At 36.5% G+C, this 10,823-nt stretch overlaps 1 protein-coding gene across 2 annotated transcripts in view; it reads right to left on the reverse strand.

The window, feature by feature from the left end:
- The window catches only part of LOC117172302 (Fanconi anemia group D2 protein), a 78,411-nt gene that overhangs the window by 9,153 nt on the left and 58,435 nt on the right, over positions 1 to 10,823 (reverse strand). For both annotated transcript variants that reach the window (XM_033360072.1, XM_033360071.1), the window contains 5 exons: positions 8,226 to 8,550; positions 7,933 to 8,145; positions 7,555 to 7,852; positions 7,245 to 7,462; positions 6,180 to 6,388 (listed from right to left, as the gene is read on the reverse strand). In XM_033360072.1, coding sequence (XP_033215963.1) covers positions 6,180 to 6,388; positions 7,245 to 7,462; positions 7,555 to 7,852; positions 7,933 to 8,145; positions 8,226 to 8,550 — 1,263 coding nt within the window. The remainder of the gene's footprint in view (positions 1 to 6,179; positions 6,389 to 7,244; positions 7,463 to 7,554; positions 7,853 to 7,932; positions 8,146 to 8,225; positions 8,551 to 10,823) is intronic.

The raw sequence follows: 10,823 nt of genomic DNA on the forward strand, positions 1-10,823 counted from the left end.
AATTAAAAATTTCTGATAAGGACAACCGCAGGATTTTGCCGGGAGCGGGAGCTAATCTGGAAAATTGCACCCGCTCCCCATGGTTCGCTTCTCGAAGTCAAGAAGAACCGTGTCAGGCCTCGAGTGTGCAACAGAAACAATTGTCGAGAATATAAAGTTCCAGTATATGTGGCACTTCCCATTCTCGACAATTGACTCAATTTCCCTAGGAGCATTTAGAGGAGCGATATTAAGGTTAATGCCGTAGGAGTGACAGAGATGGTAATAAAGCACTCTTAGTGCCACATTGTGCCTTTGAATGTAGGTCGTTCCCGCGTGAGTTGGACAACTAGATAGTATGTGAGCTAAATGCTCAGGGTGTGCATGGCACGCCCTGCAGCTATCATCGGGAATGTCTTGGCTCGAAATGTGGCGACGGTATGTTAAGGTGGAAATGACATCGTCTTGGCATGCAAAGATGAAACCCTCCGTAACAGACTTTAATCCGGGCGATTTAAGGAAAGGAAACGTTAGCTCACAAGACATTGACTGCTCCTTCACATTTCTGTGGAAGATACCGTGCATCCTCTTATCGAGGAGCTGTTCACGAAAGTTTTTCTCTTCTGCTTTCTTAATCTGAGCTTTCAGGAGTGAGTACTCGAGATATATAAGATTTGATGCATTTTGCTCACCCCTAATACTGAAGTCAAGTCCGAGTGTTCTTCGTGATTCCTGACCATTTTAAGAAGAGGGTCTCTTCCATCTGCAACTCTATGTACTGTACCCAGAATAATCCTGTTGTGAAGATATTCAAGACTCAATATTCCGCGACCCCCTTGACGGCGTGAGATGTACAGTCGCGAAACGGAAGACTTAAGATGCATACTTTTGTTTATGTGCATAACCTTTCTTGTCCCGATATCAAGGGATCTGAGCTCATTCTTCGTCCATGGATCTACCCCAAGTGAATAGAGTAGTACCGGGACGGCAAGCATGTTCGTTGCAGATACTTTGTTCCTCGCTGACAGTTCGGAAGACCAAATCTGTCGGATGAGACGTTTGTATCTGCTTCGGAGAGTATCCTTTATAGATGTCACATCCTGAATGCGGCTCTGTGGCTAGATGCAGTTGCTCTCTGTTTTTAGCATAGATCTTAAGATCGTCCATGTAAAATACATGAGTGACCTTGTACTTTCGATCTGCAGTTTGCCGCACAAGTACCCGTCGGAATGGCCAAAGTCTAGAGATAGTGGCAATAATGTAAGGCAAAAGAGGAGTGGGCTCATGGTGTCGCCCTGAAAGACACCTCTCTGAAAGGTGACTTGTTAAGTGTGTGATAACGGGTCCGGAGTTCGCGCGCGAACTTTCGAACCTTGGCGGTAAAATTCCGGCCAGATGTGATGTAGTCAATCACACACTGAATGCGGGACGCGTACTGTCTTGCCCAGCCTATCTTTATGGCAAATTGATGCATTCGTCTTTTGGTCTTATGATCAACCGTTGGTTTTGTTTTACGGTTCCCATCGGTCAAAGCTCTCGCTGCATTATACACACAATAATTGATAGCCCAAAGGTCGGATTCTCCGGAAAAATGTCCACGAAGCTCGTCATCCATTTCAGCCAGATCTTTAGGCTTGAGAGAAACCTTGGTGTTGATGTTTCTCCAAGTCGTAAAGCATCGCTCTTCATCTATTGGATGCCTGCCCGCGGTTGGTCTTAGTGTCGCCTCTCATTCTCTGTTGACGGCTTGTTCTAGCTGTGGTAGAGTAGGCGTTCCGCTTACATAGCCCCTTTTACGGAGTAGTTGAGCATGGTTTCGAAGACGTTGCTGCGAAAAGTGCGATAGCTCCGGGTGTTTCTCGCACCACAGAGCATGCAACCGTGTCATGTAACCCCGTTCAGGGGCCAAACTCGCATCGTAGCACTCTAGCAAGTCGTGATTCAGTCGCTCCGTCCACCCAAAGGTCGCGAGATCCCGCCGATCCATCGCATTGAATCCATTTTCATTGGCTCCCCCAGCTCTAGATTGGTCGGCATTGTTGGCCGACCCACTGTCGGGAGCCCTGCGCGTTCTGTTGTTTTGAACCGCACTTACTACAACTATGGTGTTGTCATTGTTATTCCGACGAGAAGCTAGTGAAAGGGGTTCGTCCATCCTTGTAAAGCCCCGCATGCAAGGATAAAGCTGCGTACTCTGAGAGGTCGCCCGGTATCCCAGAGTCACCGTTCTAGACACCTCACCCAGGTGCCATTCAGCTTTCGGCACGGATTTCACACCTCCGATTGGGGGTTAATTCCTTCGGGGCCACCTCTGGACAATTGTCCGCGACTGCCTATTTATTTTTTTAACCATATTCAGCAGAAACCCTTGGTACAGGGATCCTCTATCCGCAACCCGAGGACGCGTTCGGTGGCTTTCTCATAGGCCCTTCGGTATATATATATAATTAAAAATTTGTCATAAGGACATCCACAGGATTTCGCCGGGAGCGTGTGCTAATCTGAAAAATTGCATCCGCTCCCAGCGAATCGCGGTAACATTTCAGCCGCAACCACGTCTGACGACCGTGAGATATATATATATATATATATATAAACAATAGATCATATATTTCACATTTATTCAGAAAGAAATCGGAACGAGCAAAACCAGTAGGAAACAGGAGAAAAATCGGGAAGAATCGGAATAAGCGATTGAGACACTGCGTCATTTATTCGGAAAGGTTCAGAAAGAAGTAAACGGAGTGGGGCACTTCACAAAAGTAGGGAAAGGCATCGATAAGCTTCGGAAAGAGAAAGCGTTCGGAAAGACACGGAAGCAAAGTTCACATACGGATCGGAAAGGTACTTTCTATCCGATTCTTCCGCTAGGACGGACACCTGATGTTGAGCTATGAAATCGCCTTATCATAATTATGGTATGCATCTCCAGTACGCATGTGCGTCGTGAAATTCAAATTAACACATTAACAGATACTTCAAAATATAACAATCTTCTATTATCCATGAAATTTTTTAAATATTTTATTGATAAACATGATTCTTTTATTTATTGAAGGTATTTTACTCCTATAAATAGCTTTGTAGAATAGTGTTTCCGCGAAAATGAACAATAGAAAGTAATGTAGAAATTCTAAAAAAGAAAAAGAAAAAGATTTTTGAACAAAAAGCATTGTACCCGAGTTGATTTTCCTGGCACTGGACATAACCACCTTGGCCGATATGGATTGGCTTTCCATTCTTGTCTATAATTTTGGATTCTTTTCAGTGTTTTTGAAGAACGATCTTCTCGCAGTCTTTCTACCCGTTCAGGAGTTTTTGAGCGGCTTCTATTTCGAGATTGCGAAAATCATTCTCTGTCTTTTTTCTCCCATATTGTGTACTCTTTGCCTTGATCACACATACTGATTCGTACACAACAAATTTTCCAGAATGAACTCGGAACGGCATAGGTTAGAAGTGGACCAGCGGAGGCAAATTCAAATGTGGAATGAACCAAGCTATTTGATTCGTCAATTCTCTTATGTCACAGTTCACAGTTTGGACTAATTGAAATAGTTGTTAGATCATCAACTCTTATCGGCTATTTGTTTCATGCCTTTGAGTATGATTAAGGGACAATTTCACCAACTCTGATTAAATCCATGATTAACTAATCATGATTATTTTTTAATTCATGATTAAATCAGCGTTAACCAACGACGCGTTCTACCAAGCATTTTCATCCTCTGGTTAGCTAATCGTACACTTTGTTCGTAATAAAGTCTAGTTTCTAGGTTTTTCTGTTGCAACGGCGAATTTTATTGGTTAGAACGAAATTCTTCGTTAGGGGCATGTGATAATTACAGTTTCCCCGGCTTTTTTCCACAAAAATGATAATTTAAAAAAACTGAATTCGGAGATGCTATAAAATATCATAACGGACGTCCCCGGACTCTTTTTTAAGGGATAATAACAAAAAAATGTATTGTGCTAAATAGAAATTTTATGCATATGCATTATTTTGAGGTTACGTCGTTTTTCATCTTTGCCTTTCCGATAATCTGGAAATTATTTATGAAATAAACTTTTTTGATTGCCTGCAAAAAAGGTTAGTTCCGGGCAATATAAAAAATTATTTGATAAAAAAAAACACAAAGAAAGTGTGTGGGGACGTCCGTTAGCATGTTCGCTATCATTTCCCAGATTTTGAAGGCAAAATATTTCTTATCCTACGAAAAAAGCCGGGGGAATCTAACACTGAAAAAATCGATACTATTTCCTAAACGCTATACAAGTTAATCACATTTTGCTAAAATATTCTAGAAAATATGATAAGATTCCCAAAGTTTGAGGTTACGAGTGGTTTTAGTAGCAAGTGCAATGGAAAAGAAGTGGCAATTGTGTTTTTTAATAAAAATAGGAAAAGAAAAGTGTTGAATAATCTACATTTCGATAAAAAGAAGAACAATTACTATTTTTTATAAACATATATCATACAAAATTATTAGGTTTGGAGTGAGAAAATTGATTGTATACCAAAAATGATAATTTAAAATAAAATACATGGATTTTGAAACAAATAGTTGAGTGCCTAACCAAAAAAAATTACAATTAAAAACAGTAAAATTTTCACTTTAAAATTTGGAAAAGATAAATTAACCACAAAAATAGGAAGAGTTAAATGCACTCACTGCACTTGCACTTTAATTTCGGGTTTATGTTCCTTTAATCACAGATTAAACTCCATAACCAGCCATTATTAAGTTAACTCATGATTATCTTCCTCTAATCATGATTAAAAGAATGGTGGAACGCAAAGTATTGATTTACAGCGCGGCGCTGTTTACCTTTCGGGCCGACTTGCTACAAAATACATGCTGAAGATGAGAAAAGTGATCTTTTTAAACAGTTCTACTGTACTTTTCTTCGTTTTTCTCCACACGAGTAAACTTAAATGGTTTTAGCATCTAATAAGGAAAAATAAATGACAAAATAGTGTAAAGATTTGCAAATATATAAGATTGAAGAAATTTCAAAGGGCGGGAAACTAAAAAAAAATATTTAAAAAATTGGTAAAAATGTAAATATTGTTAATTTTACTCATTTTGCTATAAAATGTAAACCGTTTTGTTTTTTACTACAAAAATACTTTATATACATATTAATACGGAAGTAATTACTTATTTTTGTACAAAACCCTCAAAAAATAATTTTATTTTTATTTACTTCATTAACTTGTCTGCAAACCTGACAGAATTGGTTAAAAATGACTAATAATGTTTATAATAATAGCACAATAAATAATACTAAGAAAATTAAAAGTTTTACAACTTACTCTATTAATTTTTTTTTTAATTTCCCGCCATTTTAATGTTCTTTAATCTCATTTATTTTCAAATTTGTGCACTATTTTGTCATTTATTTTTCCTCATTCGATGCTAAAACTATTTAACTTTATTCTTCCAGCAAACAATGACGCATATCATATAGTAGAACTACCGAAAACACTTTCCTGATTTTAACAATCCATTTGGTAGCAAGTCGGCCCTAAAGGTATTCAGCGCCCCGATTTCACCTGGTTGCCACCGGTCAACTCTCATCCAACTTTGATCCTACAGGCAAACATATGTTCAAATTTTATTACGACTGCCGTATTCCGCTTGGTCCTAGTCAAGTGGTGGCGCTTTACGAGTCCCGGCTCTATACACTACACATGATGTCTAAATTTACTATTCGGAGGACTTTCGAGTCGCTGATTTCAAATTTAAAAGTAAAAATGTCATAAATTGATTATTTTGACACTAAATTTGTATTCAGCGTTACAATAAATGCCCTAGTACCAAGTTGTATACAAATTTATTATTTAAAACTTTTTCTATTTTCGGGTCCATCCATAATTGATACATCATTTTGAATTTTTCAATTTTGAGCTCGAATTCCTATTTCCGTCAATGTATCCGTAACTGTTACGCAGTAGATTTCCAAGCCACAAAAAACTATTTAAACTTGAAATCTGTGTTCGCGAAAAAAGGTGCGAGTTGTTTTTTATATTTCAAGTGTTCAGATATTTTTTGAATGCGAAAATCGCTGGATCCTTTTAACTTTTAGGCATTTTTCAACTATTTTATTTTAAAATCTATGAATATCTTTCGTTCAAATATACCAACTTTGCGTTTTTTCCGCTACCGAAAATTCAAAAATAAAATAATAATTAATACCTGAGACATGATACGATGTCCATCAATATCTTTTCTCAAAAGGGTACCGGTACTGAAGCAATCTAAACAGTTATTTAAAACCATCATGGCTTTCACTCGGCAAACGAACTCTTCAACCAAGGCCTTTATGGACGGAAAGTGTACTGCCAAAACGGTGTCTGTTTTACTCATCCCTTGGCAATAAATAGTGTGTAAATACCTCGTCGAAGCTGCAAAAAATCAACATTTTCTTAAATATTATTTGCAGTCAAACTTCAATGTACTTTCGATTTTCAAGGCTTATTGCAACCTATCATAAACTTATCTGTGAACGAAACCAAATTGTCTTGATTATTAATAATTTGCACGGAGGTCGCTGAATCGAAAAATCTGAATAAATGACAATGAATTTACCTTTTAACCTGGAATTTTTTTTTTAGTTATTACAGGGGGGTGACTCGCCATGCAAATGCACTGAGTCAGTTTTGTGAAGGACGGCAGAATATGAAACACTGGCCCCACTAGCGCCACGCCCTACATTTGAATGACAGCTGATGAGAAACATAGGAGCTGTAGTATTTTTCTCAGTTTTGTAATATTTTGAATATTTGTGGATATTTAAAAAACTTTGAGCTTGAATTAAGCCAAGATTAATTAATTTTATTTGAAACTTAAATTATTGATTTTTAAAAAGTGTAAATTAAAATTTGACAGTTATTATTAGTTTTTAAAGGAAAATAATTCAACTTTAAAAGATTCCAGTAAAAAAACGTTTTAATTGGAGCTCTTTGAGCCTTTGCGAATCTTTGCGATCTTCTGGAATTTTTTCTTTGAAATACTTGTAAATATTTGAAATTTTCAAGGACCCCGTGAATCTTTAAAATCCTTCTGTAATATTTTAAATCTTTGAGTTGTTTCTCATATCTTTGAAACCTTAAATCTTTGTGAATTCTCCGAAATCTTTGAAATTATTGCGAAATAATTGAATACATTGGTACAGTGTGACCATTCTCTAGGAATTTTTATATTTTAATGATCGGGAATTTTGTTCTTGCACTTTATTTAATTATTATAAATAATACTTACCCTGAAAAAGTTTTATCGTCTCCGTGACAGAGGCCATTTGCGTTTTAAGAGAATGCTCCAAATATAGTAATCCCTGGCTCAGGAAAGTCCGCATCAATATTACTAAATACCGTACCGAAATCACTAAGACAGTTCTCGTCTTTAACTTTTTACTTATCTTTATTATTTCTTTGATTTTCAGTCCCACATCTTTCCAAAGTTCGATTTTCTCCAAATCTCTGAAAATTTTGATAAGTTCCTCTCTAACTAATTTGCGATTACTTTTTCATTAAGTAAGTTCTGCAGAAGAAACCTTCTAAAAACTACTTACGACTTGGCATTGTTCAACTCAGTCTTAGTACCATGGATAAGTCCTTCTAGAACCTTTCTGAAGAGAAGAGGGAAGTTATTCTTGTTTATGGAAGGTAGATTTCTCAAGCAGTCTGTCGGCTTGTCTAATAATTCGACGTCATCTGCTAACCACTCCATAACTTTTCTTATACTTTTCAAAGGAGAAGGCTCATTATCCATCCAGGCTTTCAACAACCCAGCAATCGCGTTTCGATAGGCAGGACCCGTTTGTTTGTCCAACCAATCGTCTGATTTCAAGAATCCGTAGGCCATCATTGCTGAAAAAGTAATTTTTAGTTTGATTAAAACACCGTTAATTTTGACAAATAATCTTGATTGACGAAATCAATATTTTCACCATGTTTTCCCATATTATCAGCTTTAAACGATTTCGAGTGCTTCATTAATGTTTCGCAAACGTTTACGATAGTATGGGCGAGAATGATTGAACGATTTTCTGCAACATCACTTAACAACGCGAAATATTTGTAGGATTCCGAAGACAGCTCTTGAACTGAATTGAGGACTGAATTCGATGTCCTAACTTGTGACGCAAGCGTGCGAAGTCCATCTGAAATAAATTTTTGTTGATAAATTAAACTAATGGCTTTTCTTTCTATTTCTATTTTTGATTATTTGTAAGTGAATAACCTTTAAGCAGACTATTGTACTTGGCACTATGAAATAATTCCTTCCAACTGAAAATTTTATTAATTACTCTCAAAAGAAGGATAACTGCTTCTCTCTTCTGACAGTCATCTATTTCATTTGCTCTTAGTTCTTGGACGATATCTTGTAGTTTATTACAAATTTGCGGCAATAGTTGTATCAAATCGTATACAAGAGTTTCTGTATCATCATTCTCGAGCATTCCCAGGAGTTCTTTGACTAAGAAACAAACTTGGGCGATCGACACTGCCTGGGATGAGGTTTGGGTCAAAGTCATATCCATTTTAACGTCCAAAAGATGCGCTACCTGGAAAATGTTTTTAATTATATTGACATATTTCCACCATAAGCACTAGAAAAAACATTCAAATCCAAAACATAAATATATAATAACAAAGTTTGAGTATTAAGGATGTACACTAGAATGAAAGAAAAAATGGCCGATCATTCAAGGTTTCTTCCGATTTATATATGATTCTGAATTCCTTTAAATTCGAATTAACTGTTTTTCTTAAACTTTTCTAAGTTCTTTGAATTATCTTCAGACCGAATACATTTCAAATCAGGCAAGGTTCTACACTTGAAATCGCAGAATCTCTGGATGACGAAATATGTTTTTTTTTTAGAGGGAATTAAACAATACGTATTTTTCCGATATGCAAAAAAAATCTAAAAAGTTATGCGTACTTTGAATTTTGTACTTTGGTTGTCAATAAACCCGAATTTTTTTTCTTTAAATGTCTGAATTTTTTGACCTAATGGGGGTGTGGCATGAAATGGGATAAAAAGATATTTTGATTCTTTAGTAGCTCATTTTTGTATTCCAAGAAGAAAGAATTTTTATTGAAGAACCATGTTTTTTTTCTTCAATAAAGTTTGAATATGTTTCCCGCTCGGGGCATTTTGCACCAAACGTATGGGTTGCAGCAAAGATATTATAAACGTAGATGCGGTGCGGGCTTAGTCACCCGCCATAAATATAGACGGCGCGTCCGGCGAAAAAAGTCACTTCCCCTCTACCCATCGCAACCCGTAGCTATCACCCGCCGACAAAGATATTATATCTTTGCCGTCGATATAGTTTGCTAACAGCCACCTCGAGGAGCACTGATGGTAACTTAACTCGGACAAGAACCATTTAAATTGAAAGTAAATTGCCAATTAAAACATTTTTACATTTATAACGTTGCAAAACATTGTTATTTTAATAAATACCAGATAAAAGTCCATGCGCAATTTATATTACGGTTTCATATATTTTCCACTAATTCTAAAATTATTTCTTATAATTTACATTCTTTTATCATTTATAATTTTTGTTACTCTACAATATCATATTTTTATTGAAACTGATAAAAATTTTAGTGCAATGTCTATATAAGGGTTTTAAATATTATTTAGTATTTATTTTTGTGATCTGCGATTTCTATGGATTTTTTAAACTATTCGCCTAATCAAGATCTCGTATGTATTTTCCATTTTCTTAGTTATTATATCTTCTAACATTTTTATAAAAATATAACTTTAATTTCAATTGTTAGGAAAATTATTTTTTCGGCAGTTCTAAGCCAGATTACGTTTCGCATTGGCAAACAAAATTAGACTAACAGAATTTCACTGGCACATTCATAAAAAATATCATGTTCCATAAAATTAATCTTAAAATAAACTTTAAACTATTATAATTGATACAGCTTACTCGAAATATTTACGTACGTTATATGGTATACATTTTAAAATACAAATAATACATATATAATTAAAATTTTGTGATGAGGACAACCTTAAGATTTCGCCGGGAGCAGGTGCTAATCTGAAAAACTAAACCCGATCCCAGCAAAATCGCGGTGAAATTTCAGCATGAAATTTCTGCATTTTTCCCGCAAGTGTTTTAACATATTGTTGACATGCAGGGATGCTTTATAGACTATTAACCAGTGAAAGCTTGGCACCTGGAAGAGCGCCGATGATACGGACGAACCAAATATTCCTGGTACAATCGTCGCAACTCCCTTATAAGGTCTTTATACCTCTCTTTCTTTTCATTCTCCTTGGCTATGACGTTTTTGTCAGCTGCAGAGTGTGCAACAGAAACAATTGTCGAGAATATAAAGTTCCAGTATATGCGGCATTTCTCATTCTCGACAGTCGACTCTATTTCCCTAGGAGCATTTAGAGGAGGGATATTAAGGTTAATGCCGTAGGAGTGACAGAGATGGTAATAAAGCACTCTTAGTGCCACATTGTGCCTTTGAATGCAGGTCGTTCCCGCGTGAGTGGGACAACTAGATAGTATGTGAGCTAAATGCTCAGGGTGTGCATGGCACGCCCTGCAGCTCTCATCAGGAATGTCGGCTTAAAATATGACGATGGTATGTTAAGGTGGAAATGATACCGTGTTGACATGCGGAAATAAAATCCTCCGTGCGAGATTTCAATCCGGGTGATTTAAGGAAAGCAAAAGTTAGCTCACACGACATTAACTGATCCTCCACATTTCTGTGTAAAATGCTGTGCATCCTCTTATGGAGGAGCTGTTCACAAAAGTTTTTCTCTTCTGCTTTCTTAATCCGGGCTTTC

Source organism: Belonocnema kinseyi, chromosome 5, assembly GCF_010883055.1.
Source record: "Belonocnema kinseyi isolate 2016_QV_RU_SX_M_011 chromosome 5, B_treatae_v1, whole genome shotgun sequence".
Classification (NCBI taxonomy): domain Eukaryota; kingdom Metazoa; phylum Arthropoda; class Insecta; order Hymenoptera; family Cynipidae; genus Belonocnema; species Belonocnema kinseyi.